The 16,964-nt window shown below is 34.1% G+C and overlaps 1 protein-coding gene across 9 annotated transcripts in view; it reads right to left on the reverse strand.

Annotated features, from left to right (window-relative positions):
• Cip4 (formin-binding protein 1-like Cip4) overlaps positions 1 to 16,964 on the reverse strand; it is a 36,675-nt gene that overhangs the window by 17,526 nt on the left and 2,185 nt on the right. For 5 of the 9 annotated variants that reach the window (XM_089080521.1, XM_089080520.1, XM_089080518.1 and 2 more), the window contains exons 1-2: positions 15,424 to 15,589; positions 5,313 to 5,356 (exon numbers count right to left, since the gene is read on the reverse strand). The exons of 2 other annotated variants lie outside the window; for them this stretch is intronic. In XM_089080521.1, the coding sequence (XP_088936647.1) occupies positions 5,313 to 5,356; positions 15,424 to 15,574 (195 nt within the window). In that variant the 5' untranslated portion in view covers positions 15,575 to 15,589. Of the gene's footprint in view, positions 1 to 74; positions 385 to 5,312; positions 5,357 to 15,423; positions 15,590 to 16,964 lie in introns of those variants that run through there. 2 more of the 9 variants (XM_089080522.1, XM_089080524.1) reach the window with 2 other exon arrangements.

Consider the following 16,964-nt stretch of genomic DNA (forward strand, 5'->3'; position numbering starts at 1 on the left):
TCGCCGCTACAGCGCGATAAAGAGAGAGAGAGACGAATGATTCTCGGTCCACACGGCCGGCATTCGAAACTTACTTTCATTTCCAACGAGCGGCTATTCAAGGGCCACGCGACTTCTTACGTGGCCATACGCGGTGCGTGCGCGTCCTTCTGAGTTGCTGAGTCCTCTCGCGATGTCTCACCTTGCCACGTTGCAGCGCAGCAAAAAGAAAAGGGACGAGATCTCGACCGGAATACCGGAGTCACGTGTACGCGATTTGCGGTTCGGTAAAGCCGAACGGCGCGGAATGGAAGAAGGAAATCGCGCAAAGAATTTTCTCCACTCGACCGTGAATAACTTAATAAACAAGTAAGATTAACTCTCTCCCTATAAGTGAGATAATAATAATCTTCAATCATCATCCCAATTGCGCCCCGTAAACGCATGGATGGATCAGCTCGAGCAATTAAATTAGATCAAAAGAAATTTTATCGCCTTCTACTGGTTTTTTTCCCTTACTTTTTCTCCCAAAATCATGTAGAAATCTCGAGTTCTTTCATCATTTTTCTAAACATTTAAAATTAATAAAAGCCTTTAAAATTAATAAAAACTCGTTTGTGAAAACTTGTTTGTGTAACAATCATATAAAATTTTAACAAATACATTTGCGGAATCTAGATTTGTCAAAATCTTCCGTTCCGCGAACTCTGACCTTTTAATTATCGGCTTCTTGTCTCCCGTCTTCTTTCATCGATCTATCACTTCTTTGTGGAGGATTCTTCACATGAAAAGTATAAAAATAACGCCATCATACTACTCAATCAATCAAAAGGTGATATCGTAGTCAGAAAATAGAAAAATTTCCCGAGGAAAAGAGGGTCGAACGAGAATAAAAAAAAGAGGAGAAGAGAATTAGGCAATTCCACGGACCGCTATCGCGCGCTAAGAGTTAAACGGTAAATTTAATTCGCGATTTCCACGGCGATTTTCTTCCATTCGTTCAAGGTTTACGGCTTACGCGCGGTGAACCCGACTCGAGTCACACTCGAGTCGCAATCGCGCACGGACGAACTCACTCGTGCGTCTCTACGTCTCGGATCGGAACAACTTTCTCATTGTGATAACTGTATAACGCGGCTCGTGGTTCAGCAAGTAATTTGCAATGAAATAACGGAGAACCGGTAGCGCAGGTGATAGTCGCGAACCGCGAACCTCTCGAACGTACACGCCGTGGTACGAACGGCGCGCCTCGGCGTCGAAGCAACGGCGACGGGCAATCAAATCGATCGAGTCGTTCTTTTCAAATCCTCCAAGATATACCCGCGCGCCTGGCATCTCGGCGCTTGATTATTAGATTCCGTTTTTCCTTCACGCCGGATATAACGAACGCCGATAACGCCGCTGATTGCGAAGCAGGATTGCGTATCGCATATTTGACGTACTGCGAACTCAGGTCTATTCAGCGAATTTGTACACAGCCTGAGTCACACTAGAGATATAACGTTTAAATGTCCTTCGGTCCTAATGTTTACAGACGAAAAAATGTGCAGAACGAAGAATGCGAATAATTTCCCTTAATCATCTTGAATATTTCTGCGTATATATATTTTAATATTTAATAATACAATATAAAAAATTATTTTATATATATGTATGTTTTAAATATTTATACATATATTTATACATATTATTTTAATTTGATTTTTATTAAATTTTAAGATCATTTCGAGATTATATCGTAATATATTGAGCTTCAAGCATTCGATGCAATATATGCAAGAAATAGAAAGGTATATGTAATATACATAAGTTTAATAAAAAAAATATTAATAAATTTAATAATTCTGAAAATAAATGATCTTATACTCGTTTTTAGCATCTATACGTTCTTTTTATTACATCTTTAAATAAAAAATGTTTTTTTATTTATCGTGTGATATATTTACATAAATTTAATATTTATTAAAAATAACACGAACATATCGCATATATGTATTTAAATATAATTGAAATATATTAAATATTCAAAGTTTATAATTATACTCGCAATATTCCTCTCTATGTGCAACATCCTCTATATAATTTATTTAAGAAAGATTATTTTTGCATGTTCGTGGGATCGAAATCTGATCTATCAATATTATAATCATTTCAACCCTTGATATAAAAATGAAACAGTGTTTGGATAATGTCGTCGAGTGAAGTGCCCCAAGTATCAATGACAACGATGCTCATAATTCATCGGATGACGTCACTATTTCTTCTTCTGCAAATCGATCATGTGATTTGATGGAGAAATTAAATTATATTCCATTATATTGAATCGATTCCTTCCCGCGGGGTGACAGCCGTGAATTCGCTATTACGATGAACTTCTGTCAACCAATCGTACGTTTCGTTCGTGTCGCAGGTCGATACACGGGAAACGCATCGACAAGCTATGACTCATTGCGATGTGAGCTTGTCCAAAAAGGTGCGTTGGCAAGAGAATGGCCAGAATTAAATAAACAATCAAATTGTAATGCAATATCAATAAAATCCAATAAAATCAATTCTTCAAAAATATTAATATTTATAATACTCCCTTTTAATACTTCGAGCTTCGATTTTTTTTTAATATAATTGTTTCTTTTTATATCAAGGGTTGCACGAGCATGCAAAAATAATCTTTCTTAAATAAATTATATAGAGGATATTGCACATAGAGAGGAATATTGCGAGTATAATCATCCTCCAGATGCAAATATGTCAAAATTGAAGCGTAATATAAAAAGATAAAAATTCTAGAATGAAACATGAACAATGAAAAAATTTAAGAAAAACCGATTCCTCGGATTATACTATGTTGTAAAGCAACAAATATATTAAAACAAAATCCCTTCTTTCGTGGAAAAATTTTCTTTATATTTTTATTTTCAGAAAATTTTATAAAATAAATATTCTTTTTCAATTCTAAAAGTTATAAAATATATATATAAAAAAAGATACATAATTCCGAGATTCCGAGAGTCTAGCTCTCAAGCTTGAAAAAATTCATCCTCTTTAAGATGAAAATGCTTCGTTTATTTTTTCCCACTCTTCTCCTTTTCATAGATTCTGGCACAGCTCACGTCTGCAGTAACAAAAGTAGTAGAGGAAGGTACTGTTTATGAAAACAATCAATAAGAAAAACGTGCTTTCGGAGAGTCAAAATAAATAAAAAGATATATCATATAAAAATAGTTTGAAAAACCAAGAGTCACGGGGTAAACGTACCATGGGTTCCAACAAATGTGTATTATGAGTCATGGAATAGTGGGGTGGCTCCCACACCCTCCACCCTATTGATCCCACATTTCTGTATACTCACGCAACTCAAGAGGGACGAATGTAAAAATAAAAAATAAGTAAGATAGATAAGAATTGTGATAAGCAATTGCGAAAAAATAAAGAAAAGATGAGATAAAAAAAAGAACAGAAAGAGGAAATACGGAAGTTCAGAAAATGTAGTTAAAAACATTGCAAAAAAATAATGTATAATGCTAACTTAATGTTTACTATATTAAAATTCTAATATTTAATTTCTATTATTTAACTTTTAAATAACAAAATTAGACATTTAAAATGTATGAGTTAATGATGAGAAATGAATGAGATGATGATGATATGATTTTTTTATATTCTCAAAAAAATGTAATTAATAAAAACTAATTTTTTCTTACGTATTTAATAATATCTAGTAAAATTAAATTTTTTACGTTATTTTTACTTCTATTATATTTGTCTGTCATCGTCGATTTTATCCTTAAATATGAGACAATAAATGTATAATTGTTGGTTTTTAGGGGTTTTATAAAAAAATCCAATACTTATATAAAGTTACGCCCTCGTTTTTTTTTCAATAAAGTGCTGTTAAATATCCAATACGTCGTTAAAAAAGTTTAGTGAATATTACAACCTAGTTTTTTGTAATATTATGATATAAAAGAATTGAGTTTATGAAATCGATTTTAAATCACTGTAGAATAACTTTAATGGCAAAATATAAAATATATCTATTTAATAAAGATTCCCTCTATAAAAAAAATCTATACTTTGATTTTTATTTTCAATCCAATATGGTATTTTATTTTTATTCGTATACGAGATATATTTTTCTTTTTACCGAAAAAAATAATACAATTGTAATTTTTGTCAGATAAATATAAAATTTAAAAAATCAGGAAACATTAGTTTATATGCATATCAATTAGAGAAAAAACGAAAAATGGTGAATAAAATTCAAAACCGTGACACCTTCGTCCAAAGCCGCTTTTATTGCGCTTTGCTTTGTATTGTGAAACTCATAGAATGCATTCATGGGCTTCACTTCGTAAACAGGCACAATACGTTCAGTGTTCGCGATAAAATGCAATCGTAGATCATGCACTTCGAACCTTCGCGACGGTCGGCACGTGATAGGATTACTATCGAGGACACGAAATTGAAATAGATTATAGAGGTTTCATCTATACAATCAAAAACAATGATCCGAATATTGCTGGATAGATGAGTGAATGCTTTCCAAACTTAACAAATAAATAGACATTTAGTGCAATTATTACAAAATAACTCATAAAGCTAACAACATTTTCTATTCACGGTTTCTTACGAATTTCTCGTGAATGATCTCGAAAAAAATCTCTAGATTTTCCTTTTGATGCATGTGAATTTTACGCGTTATTTTATAGGTACTTATTAAGTATTGAGAATTCTGGCTTTATTTTAAATAGTTTTACAGTTCTATGTAGATTAAACGAATTATAAGTAGCATTGGAATATCTTAATCGATATTTCCAAAATTCTTGATCGATCAGCATTTCATAAATATGTTCGTCATTCTTTGGCGCTAAAGAAATTATTTACGATAATAAAATAAAAAAGAATAACATTCACAATTATCAGAATTCTCTGAAACTTATATGCGTTTAAATTATACATTTTTTTGAAACTTGATAATAAATATAATAAATATAAGAGATAATAAATATAAGATGATAATAAATTGATAATAAATATAAGAGCATTCACGCAGAACAAAGTGAGATATTATGTGCACTTGCTATCTCAGTTTGTCCTGAAGCAGATTTGTGCTCTAGTGGCCATAATTATTTATCTAACGTATATGAAAAATTGTAACTATAAAACTGTTGAAAAATTATAAAACTGTTAAAAAAATCAAACTTTCAACAGTTTGAATTTTTGTAGACTGATATACTACTAGTTTCACATGCACAAACTAATCTAATCAGTGTCTTTTTGTCAATGCTGACTATGTGGTAATTCGTTTCTTATTAAAGAAAATATAAATTTACCCATTGCTTCGTTGGCACACGAGCTAAAGCAGAACGATCCTGACCTGGAACAACATTCCTGTGAATTTGCGGGTATCTCTGACGTCTCGTCTCTTTTTCTGACAACGAATGTCTTCGCTTATGACATTAACACCGATATATATATATATATATATATATATATATATATATAAAATTAAATAAGAAAGTAACATTTGATTATTTTCACATCAACATGTCTCTTTTAATCTTCTTTTATCAAAAAAAAAAATAAAATGCAAATGGATTTTAAAAATAAAATCTCAATCTTAGAGTTTCAATAGTTAGTAATTTTGTGTTAAATTATCAGTATCACTTTCCTGACTCTTTATCTCTTTATCTATAAAATCAGAAAAATATCAATAAACACATATATTTGTGGTTTACTTATTCACTTGTCTTGTTGAACTATTCTCCCATTATTACTGTCATTTTTCGCGACAGCGAGCGTAATTGTACACGTAAGAACTCAAGCACTGTTATATAGAAAATATTCAAAGGTCGAAGAGGCAGCCGGCATGCGCCGTGCTTTTCGCACATTCATGAGCACGAACAGATCCTTGCTCTCGAGCTTTTAATAGACACCGTAAATCCTGCAACATCTCCGCACAAGTGCGGGCTCGATCGCAAACGTTAATCTTACCCTTGACGCTAATTAATTTGTTGTGGCTATTTGACGCTATCACGCACGATATTGTTAAGTTTAGAATTTAGAAATTTAATTAATCGCAGTGCGATTCTTGCAATTTTCAAATAATATTAAATGAGATTATGCAAAAAATATAATCTATACATAATTTTGCAGCATTCCAAATTTTTAACAAATAAATGCATAAAATAAATATGTAATTAGTGCTAGGAAATTATTTTAAAAAAAGTTGCAACAAGATCACGTAGTGAGTAATAAATTACTCAATGATTAGCTAAGGAAAAGATATTTGAGTAATGTTAACGTTAGTTATTTTTCTACTAAATATTCTAACTTCTTTTAAAAATAATTTATTTGTTCATTTAATTAAAAGATCAATATATCAATATAAACGATAAACGATATCAATATCAATATATAATTAAATTAATATCAATGTATAAACCTACATAGATATCTTGGGAGATAGGATAAGATTTTTTTAAAAAAATATTCTTGTTGGATGCCACGATTTTTTCTATCAATGAACATCAGAAGAATGAATCTCGGCGGGATCTCATCGATGTATTCATCTGCACACGCGAGACGTAATATCAGCGGTGCATAATGAACCGTACACAAAGCATCGTATATTTATAGACAATGAACATGCTGAAGTAACAATAACGACGTAAATGATTCTGATGACTTGTATTATCATTGCGATTTCGCAATTGCCTCGCGTTATACTTATCTAATCTGCGATTTATCTGGAGATCCTTATCTTTCTATTTACTGCAGTTTTTCTCAGAACAAATGTAATTCTTGGATCTTATCGATCTTATCGCGTTTTCATTGAAAAATATTTACAGAACGTAATGTATCTTCTGCACAAAAAGTGTCACGTTTCTCTGAAATTATTTGCAAGTTGTCAATTTAAAACGCTATGTAAATATACTAATATATTATTTATGAGATACTATAATTATCTTCTATTCTTTCTCCCTTTCCCTTTTATCCCATCATACATGTATGGAAAAAAATAGTTTGGTTAATTGGTGACTGTATCAAAATTCTGTTTAAAAAATAAACGAATCAAACACATTTCGATTAAAATTATCAGATTTCCAGATTTTAAATTAAAAAGTTTTCTTAATTGAATTGAATTGAATTGTGATTCATTTCTTGATAACAGAATTTTGATACAGCCAAACAAACTATTTTTTGATATAACTAAATTAATTAATAAAAACCATGCTCCTTTATTTACTATTTAAACATAAGATCGCGACGCCGTAAAAAGAAGATAAACATTACGTTTTAATTATTTGCGATGCGTCACAAGATACGGTCATTCTCGTCCGATAAAGACATCGCGAGTACGAACGACCGCAACTCGATGACCGTTTGAAAAAAAAAAGAGATAAAAACGATAGAGAAACGATGGAGAGGGCCAGTTGTTGACCACAGCACGTCGGAATGACGAACGCCACGTCGATTCTGCGTTAATTAATTCGTGCCGCATGTTTATGCGTACGAGGCGAGACGGAGACGCGTACGAGGCGAGACGGAGACGCGTACGTGCGTCTCGGCCCGCGACGTGCGCACGTGTCAATGGTCTCATTACCGTGCTACATTCGTGAGAAATTATGGAAGACCTCGACAATATTCTCAGTCCAAGCTATCCCCGCCAAACCGCTCTAATGACAGACTCCTCGATCGAGCGATAACTCTTTAAAACCTTAGGCGATTAAAAGCGAGCGACGTTAGGCCGAAAATGAAAGCCCGTTGCTCGATGCAATTTCAAGATGTTTATTACCGGAATTTTAATTTGAGATTCGGTTACAAAGAAGATATTTATTCTATCGAATTCGATTGAGCTACTTTCTCCTCCCCCCCGTTCTTGATTGGGTCACGATTCCAACGGAAAATAACAGCGAGCGATTCTCGACTTTTAATCAGACTTTAAGAAGTCGCTGTCGCCGCCATCGCCATCGACGCGATATCACTTTCACGCTTATCAGGATTTATAACACGGTCGCACGCATGATTCATTCATATTTTCTACTGCACTTTTTAATCACCCAGCCATTATGAATCACAGTGTGAATGTTCGTCTCGTTCGCTGCCGCTTGAGACGAAAATGATGAGATTAAATGAGAATGACTGTCCCGAGAGGAGACACGCCGGAGGAGAAGTAATCTAGGCCTCGATATCAGCGGAGGATGCGGAGATGATAAGAAACGCGCGTGGGTCTCCCTCGATGTTGCTTTGTTCCTATCTCAGTCGAACGTGTTCATCTCTGAACGTAAATTAAATTCGCCGACTTTCACACACGGAATAATTCTGGGATATTAAAAAGAAAGATATTCGCGAGATTGTAAAACGCACAGAGAAATATCTTTCTAAGTTAACAACAAATTTTTTTCTTAAGCCGCCGCTAATACCTACAATACAAGCAGTTTACGCGCCGAGCAGCGGCACTATATCGTTGCATGCGTTATTACTGGGTAGATCGTGCTCTAACGTATATACGAAGTAAGAAAATTAGCATACTTTATCCGTTACGTAAGATCGTCTAAGTGTACGAACAGCAAAAATAAAAAAGACCAAATGGCCGCCGCGAAAGGAGCTGAGTCTTTCAAAGTCTCTCGTATAGTTATGTCTCGTATAGCAATGCAAAGAATTTGTTAACATTTTGACATTCGCTTCCGTACATATATTTTGGTAGCTTTCAGTCTCCCGAAGAGTGTATTTAAATAAAACGCAAGAAGAATCTACAATGTCTTATTGTTACATTAATATTAGCTTTCTGTGTGTTGAAGGAGAGTTCTAAACGATTTATTTTGAGGGACAAAGTAAAAATCACACGGCGAGGGGAAGGGAGGGGAAGGGGGAGCGGCGGCTTATTAAATTATAACTCTCAAATTCACCTCATCCGTATAATCGCATGATTTTTAGAGCGCGTGTGAGCGCGTGTGTGCGTGTAAAAAAAAAACAATCTCTCCAAGTCGCGCGCATCAAAAGCCGCGAGGTCCGCGCGACCTTAATCAATGCGGACACATCTCTCTCGCTCTCATTACGCGTTTCACTCTCGCACGTGCACCCGCGAGTAAGTACGCTCTCGAGAGTTCGGATATTTATAGAGATTCGTTGCGATGCGTGGGCGGGGCAGGTTCTTTCCCTTTGCAGTTCGCGGCCACGCGGCCACGCACGCTGCGTGCTCGAGGAAAAGGCGAGACGACAGACTGCTACAGGGTGTCACGCGCAAACATGGAATCTCGTTAATCCTCGCGTCTCGAGGAATCTGCATTTTCCTGGTTTCCCTAATTCAAAATCAATGTATTACGTTTCCGGAATCATCGCAGGAATCGTCCGGAATCATCCGGAATCGTCGCGTACTGCGACTTAACGTATTAATTTCGATGTATATTTTCTGAGAAAAATGGATTCGTATCATAAGCAGATATTTAATTATATGCTTTATAAGTACATGTATTGAGAAAAGGCAAATATTTATGCGTTGCAAAATTACAAAGGCCTCGTCACAAAAAATAAATTATCGCTGCGTGTCTCGTTCCGCGAGACACCCTGTACTTCGTGTAAAAATACTCATCTTCGCGACAAGCGAGGAATCACCACATGCATGATAATCTTGCGATACCATCTCGATGTAATTCTCATTCCCAGGATATATATTTTAAAGACTCTATTCTCTAGTAATGAAGGATTCATAAATAGAGATATGTATATATTTTATATATCTATTTATATATCTTCAAAATAAATTTATAAAATTTCTGTATCATTTTCTATATCATTTTCATTATCAATTAATATACATGTACAGAGAGGGAGAAGGGAGAGGAAGAGAGAGAGAGAGAGAGAGAGAGAGAGAGAGAGAGAGAGAATGTGTATAAAATAAAATATTATTCACATAATAATTATGATGTATGTAGAGCATATAATTTCTCTTCCTATAATTTGATATGCTGACCTACTAACTATTTCCCGAAAAAAAGAAATTATGCGAGACATCGTGTGTGCATTTCTGTGTTGTTTGTGTGTTATACATGTGTAATATAATAAACATATATAAAGTTTCTCCGGAGAAATCGGAGAACCCAAATAAGAAATTGGAGAAGCCAAAAATATATTTAGTTTATGTTTACAAAAAACATTAATTAATAAAGCAGAAAGTATTTCTGAATTTCCAACAAAAAATCTATTTAATAATTGCTTTCTCATGAAACAGATTTATTAAAGCTTCCCAATGTTTCCAAATGTTTATAAATTTCTAATCCGCTTTTATCAATACTCGAATATACGAAGTTGATTGTTGTAGTTTTTCTGCGATAGCAATTCATATCAATTAGGTCTCTTGCTTCCTTTGTGAAATGTTATCATTAGGAGATAACATATTTCATATATCTATCATATATGTCATACGTAATTGTCATCATAAGAAGATCACAAATCGGGTAAAAATATTTTATTTCATATTTCTTTTAGAGTATTCTAAAGTATTTTAAAGTATGATCGATAAAATAGCAGATATATGATTGTTTTTTTTTAATGTCTCACACACACACACACACACACACACACACACACACACACACACACACCTGCTCATAATATGAAGTAACATATAGATAGTTGCGCGATACAAATTGATAGAATTTTAATTAAAAAATATATAGTGTTAGGAAAGAAATAACACGCATGCACCGTGCATCTGTAATATTTAGTATTGATAAAAAGAAATATTGACGATATATAACGTGATGTTCGTTTTATTTAATATTGATTAAAAATCGAAATATCATGAATCAAATATTCTTGTAGTTTAAATTATTGTGGAAACTGTTCTCACACTGTTTCCACCTTGTAAAATTCCGCAAACAACTGAGATGCGAAGCGTGTAATCATGCAACCATCTTCGATCAACCATAATAATGGTCACTGTCCATAAAACCTGGAACGATAACCATTTAAATTTCGGACTGGAATAATTCGTGACGCGCGTAAAAGAGCTATCAGCCGTGACGAATTTTCTGTCAGCGGATTTATTTCATTCTTAATTCGACAAATTTATAAAATAATCTACTCTTTCCAATCTTTTGTCTATTTATAAAAAATAAAAAATGTTTTTATTACGATTTTATCTTAAATTATTTGCTTCTAATTCAAATAAAATTTTCAATAATATGTAAAAAATACTCCAAAAGCAACAAAAAAGTATTTTTATAAAAATAAAGTTTTTAGGCTATTTTAAATTTTAAGTTTCGTTATATATATATATATATATATATATATATATATATATATAAAACATCAACATTATGTGTTATCCGTATAAATATAATATAAATTGATAAAATGATATTAATGCAAAATATTTCTAATGAAAGATGAAATTATTGCAAATTAAAGGATCAAAAAGACAGGGATTTCCGCGGATTTCAAGCGAAAGTAATGCAAAGCCGGGAAAAGCAAATAATAACGGTGTTGACTGGAATTCGCCAAACCGGACAAACCCGTTTAGGTGGTGGTGTCACGCTAAGCCCCGATCACCCCGGTTAACCCTTTCGCCGCGACACGATCCAATCGAAAAACACTTGGATTGTACTGTAATAAATTGATACAAAAGTGCATAAAGACATTTCCCGTTAATTAAATGTGAAAATACATGGGGTTTTTCAAAAATCAAAACCTTGGTAATTCATTTTCCTAATTTCAAAATTATAATTAATTAAATTATATTAAATTATAATTATAAATTAAATTATAATTAATACTTATAAGAGAAAACGTATTTTAAAAATTAATTAAAGAATGTAATTAATAATTTCACAATCAGCGCAATTAATTATTCATTAAAATAACATTTCTCCATTGATTATCTCTTTTATTTTTCGATTAAATATTATTTATCTCTTGCTTTATCATATCGAAGTATATGAAAATATATTCTATGTATATATTAAAATCTTTTCTAATGAGGGAAGGGGAATTGATCCAAAAAATATGCGAGAAATAAAGCACGACTTAATGATAAGAGCAATATCCGGTCGAACAAATCCTAGAACTGAAAACAGTTTTCGCTGCGTGATCATAATTATGCTATAAATAAGTCGTTACTGTTCGCCACTTCCTCATGCCTTTTCTTTACGGTAAATTTAAATCACGTCACGCGTTTCGATAAGAGTTTCCACTTGGTGCACTTTGTCATTAAAAAGAATTTATGGTGGTACAGTTAGGAACGATCAGCGGTTTCCTCTACAAGCAATGAGGGAAGATACAAACATAAATTTCTCCTACGATGTTTTCTCAATATTGCAAATATTATCGAGAAAATTTTAATTTAATGTTTTACTAAAAAATTTTTGCATTGTCAAAAACTGTTATTTTTTTTTATTGTACTAAAAATTTGATAAAACGATAAGATGAAATGTTTCCGGGAAAATCCCTTTTATGATGATAATTCAATGCCCGATGAGGTCAAAGCTCATTCATCTAATTCCCATTAGGGAATTTCGCGAAGCACGTTTCATTTCAGCGAAAAATGATGAATAACCGTCTTTATCTCATAGAAGTCTCGCTTCGGAGATTCGCATGCGTGGCGGTGATTTCACGATTTGACATATTCCTGAATGTCTTCATTTCCGGACAGTCTTTTCTTTTCGACGAAAAATGGGAAAAATGTTGGAAAAAGCCGACAATTAACAGCGAATATAGACCGTCAGAGAGGACACAGCGTCAATAGAGAATAGCACATTCTCGTAATAACAAACGCATATTTGCAACTAGAGATACCTAGCTTAAGTTTAATAGAGCATCGGCACTTTTAGAGAAAGTACGTCTTTATGAGAACAGTATATAATAATAATAATAACATAATAGCGACTTCCTTCCGGAAAAATAGATGATGGAGAGATTAATTCGGATGATAATCGAGAAAAATTTCTGTCGAAGTTGATTTGCACACAAAAGAAAAACCATGCTGTGACACATGGATTGGCTCTCTCTCTCTCTCTCTCTCTCTCTCTCTCTCTCTCTCTCTCTCTCTCCCCCCCTCTCTCTCTTCCGGTTCGCCTACGCGTATCATTATTCGGACGGAATGGAAGGAAAACGAATGTACGAGGGAAAAGCTGTGAAGGTTACGACGCATACGCGTACTTTCTCCGGCGCGAAATCGGAAATCGCCGGTGTCATTCTCGAATTGCGATACCGTACACGAGTGACGTAAGTGCTCGTGATTATATCTCCCATTCCCAGTCCCGTACCGCCCACCCCCGACTGTCTTCGTGCTATCGATTCCAGGGTGCCGAGTGCGTTGGGGAACCGAATTAATTCGTCAGGGTCAGCTGGCCATCTGGTTACGAGGTGAATCGGACAATCGATAGTTATGATGACCATGTTTTTTTTTTTCCCAGAAAATAAAAGACAAATCTGAAAACTTTAGAACTTTGTTCCTACACGTCTCCAAGCCCTTTGAGTGACAGTTTGTGACTGTCAAATCTGTACATTACGAAATTTTCTTATGTATGCCAACAAGAAATATTATGCAGTTTTCTGATAGTTTAAAATTGATTCGATTGTGTTGAAACGAATCTTTGATTTAAATTTGGAATAATAAAAAAGTTCGAAATAATAAAAAATAAAAACGGATTTAATCTGAATAATTTTAATTAAAAAAATATATAAATATAAAATTAACACAAGACAAATTATATTTATATGTATTCATATTTTATACGTTTTATTTTAAAAATTTACTCATTAGTACGATATTAGATATTGAAACGGTAATTAGAAAAGAATTTCTTGTAAAATAAAGAAACAAAAGATTAAAATAATGAACAAAATTGAATTTTGAGAAAATATCTACAGGACAACTACCTAAAATAAAGGACTATCCTTTAGAATAAAATGTACATACGGTCATCATACGGTCATGGATGACCATAATTCGGAGGAAACGCACGTCACTTCGTGATACGATTTGAAAATCGTCCGCAGCGACACTTTCGAGAAGAAAGTATTCTGCGGAAAGTAAAAGAGAGAAACTCCGTATTCGACCGACGTTTGGTGCCATGAATAATTTTACTAGGATACCTCGCGTATCCCTTTCACGTATCATTTTAGAGTGTCAAGCGCAATCGGTCTGGATACCGATCTGCGGGATCCTACGTAAGCCACAGTAAACGGCAACGTCCGCTAATAAATTTAAGTGGTGTCCCAGATCTCTATCAGGTTGCAATCAATAAAGCTCGATCAGCGACGTAATCTTCGTTATCAGCTGTTAAAATTGACACGCGGTCCAAGGTATGCGCCGTCGACATCACGAGTCATCGACGTGTCGTACACCTTTTTGTGAATCATGATACAAGACGCGTCCATGTTTAAACCGCTAGCTGCTGCTACTCGCGAGCATATGTACGAGACGGGCGTGTCGCCCGTCGTATCTTTACAAAGAAAGAGAGAAAAGGACAATCTGTTTTTAGAGTAGAACAAAGAGACGAAGAAAGTCATTATTAAGTCGTTATCAAGTCACATTATCAAAATAAATGTAAACATGCGTTTCATCACAGTTTTTATATAAATTTACTAAAAGGAATTCGTTGAATTCAAAATGTGCAACAAAATAAATCACATATTATAGCTGATATTTTTATATTTATATGTAAAATTTTATATTTATATGGAATTTTGCAACATGGAAATCCATTCTGTGAATTAAAAAGAAATCAAACGCTAATCGGATAAATGTCGTAATAATTGAGATTAGAAAATCGACGTTAAATATTAAGTCAAAAGATTCGATCACATTTTAAATTCTCATTTTTCGTGTTTCAAAATTTTTCAGAGCTTCGGTATATTTTTTATGACGATCGAAAGACCAAGGGAACAGAACACAGGAGACAATCCGAAATACCGTAATGATTTTTGAACAATGCGTTGTTTGGCACACGATCGAATGAATCGAGCCCATAACGGAGATGAGTAACGAAAATGATGGCGCGCGGTATGCGCAAATGAATTATTAATAGAGAGAGACCGATGGCGCAGGGACGTCATTGGCAAGCAAAGAGCGAATCGATTTTACGCGCATGCAAGGCGTAAGAATTTCACGGAAGATGAACGCGTGCGAGTTTTAATGCCATTTAGGGCTTTAAACGTTCGCGATTCCCTGACTTTTATTCTTGATTCGCAGAAATCCGCGCCATCCAGAAACATCGCAGACTTTTCGTAACGGATTTTTCTTTACAATTTGAAATAAAAATATACATTGCGCAATCGTTTCGCCTCTGTAGCCAACTGCAACGCTCGTAGCGCTCCTGTTTTTGTTTTCGAAAATAAAAAAAAAAAAATAAAAAAATAAAAAAATAAAAATACAAAGCTGCTAAAAATTTTTTATAGTAATGCGAAATGTTCACATTATTTAGATGTAACGCGTACCTAACGTTGATTGTTGACTATCTTTGTTGAAATATAAAATATATCTTTCTTTCTCTCTCTTTCTTTCGGGATGCAAGTCGGTTGCAAAGCCGACGTTGTCACCGTCGAGGATTTCACGGGAAAGGAAGCAAAAGAACGTATGCTCCTTCATGGGCAAGATACGAGGGGAGAGAAGAAAGACGTTGTGCGAGGGGGGGAGCAGGAAAGGTGCGGGCAGAAAGAACACCGTGGTAGAAGGAGAGAAGGACGAGGGGGGGAGGAGGAAACCGCGGGGAGACATGAGGAACGTCGCCCGCGGCTAGCAACCGAAAAGGCAAAACTCCCGGCGAGCGCGAACTGGTTTTCGGGGATATCGCGGTTACAGGTCGTCGTCGTCGTCACCGTCGTTGTTTTCGCCGGCGAAAACAACGACAACGTCGACGATAAGATGATGACGACGACAATGACGACGGCAGGCAACTCGCGCGGGAGGAGAAAACAATATACAACTCCAAAAATGTGTCCTGTACAGGAAAATAGCGCAGCAGGGAAACGGCAAAACTGCCGACAAAAATGCAATTGTACGGTCACGAACAGACGAAATCCACATTAAGAAGACAAGTTTTTTTTAACTTTCGGGCTAAAGATAGGCGGTCTGTCAGGTATCTCTTTACGAAATACCATTGGCGTATATATTATTGTAAAACAGAAAATCTACAATGTACACTTAGTAACACGAAGTAATTCTCCTTAGATTTGTCTCGAAAATTCTCTTTAATTGAGGTCATAGAATAAAATATTAGATAATATTTAAATATTAAATAGTATTTTAGATAGATAGATATTAAATAGTATTTTATCAAGGCAAGAGATGAGGATATATAGATAAGACAACTGTTAAAAGGAGAAACAAAAGAATGGAAGGTGCTATTATCTAAAAACATGCGATAAAAAATTTACTTAGCTTTTCCATCCTCTAAAAAAATGTACTGTATATACTGTAATTGTGCAGTCATCAGATTATAATGAGTTCGCCTAAGGCGAATTGGAAAGCTTCAGATAGATGGATAGATACATAGATGAAGTGTTTAATAAGTAGTTTGAAGCAAAAGGCAAGTATATGATGGAGGATTGGTATTAAAAAAAAAAAAATGGAAATTGTGAAGTCATGATTACGCTCGTTCAGGGGCGAAATGAAGATTGCGGTGGAACCAGATAAATCGATATTAGGATGAAAACTAGAACACTCGAATCAGTTCATTAACATCAATAATATTAAATCGATTATTTTAATAGCATGATATTACGTTTCCAGATTTGGTATAAAATGCGTTTCAAAATCAAATGATGATGAAAAGGTCCTAAATAAATTAATATGATTGACAGCACATAACTGATTGAAATTTTTATAATTATTTTATGTTTATAAAAAATATATTACATAAAATTACATAAAATTTATATTTAATAAATTTAAATTCAAAATTGTTATTATGCTGTAACGACAAATTAAAAATTAGTTTCAGCTTGTGATATTATTTTTATATCGTTATATAAAGCAT

The sequence above is a fragment of the Pogonomyrmex barbatus genome, unplaced genomic scaffold (genome assembly GCF_055798465.1).
Source record: "Pogonomyrmex barbatus isolate J1 unplaced genomic scaffold, ASM5579846v1 scaffold3, whole genome shotgun sequence".
NCBI classification, from domain to species: domain Eukaryota; kingdom Metazoa; phylum Arthropoda; class Insecta; order Hymenoptera; family Formicidae; genus Pogonomyrmex; species Pogonomyrmex barbatus.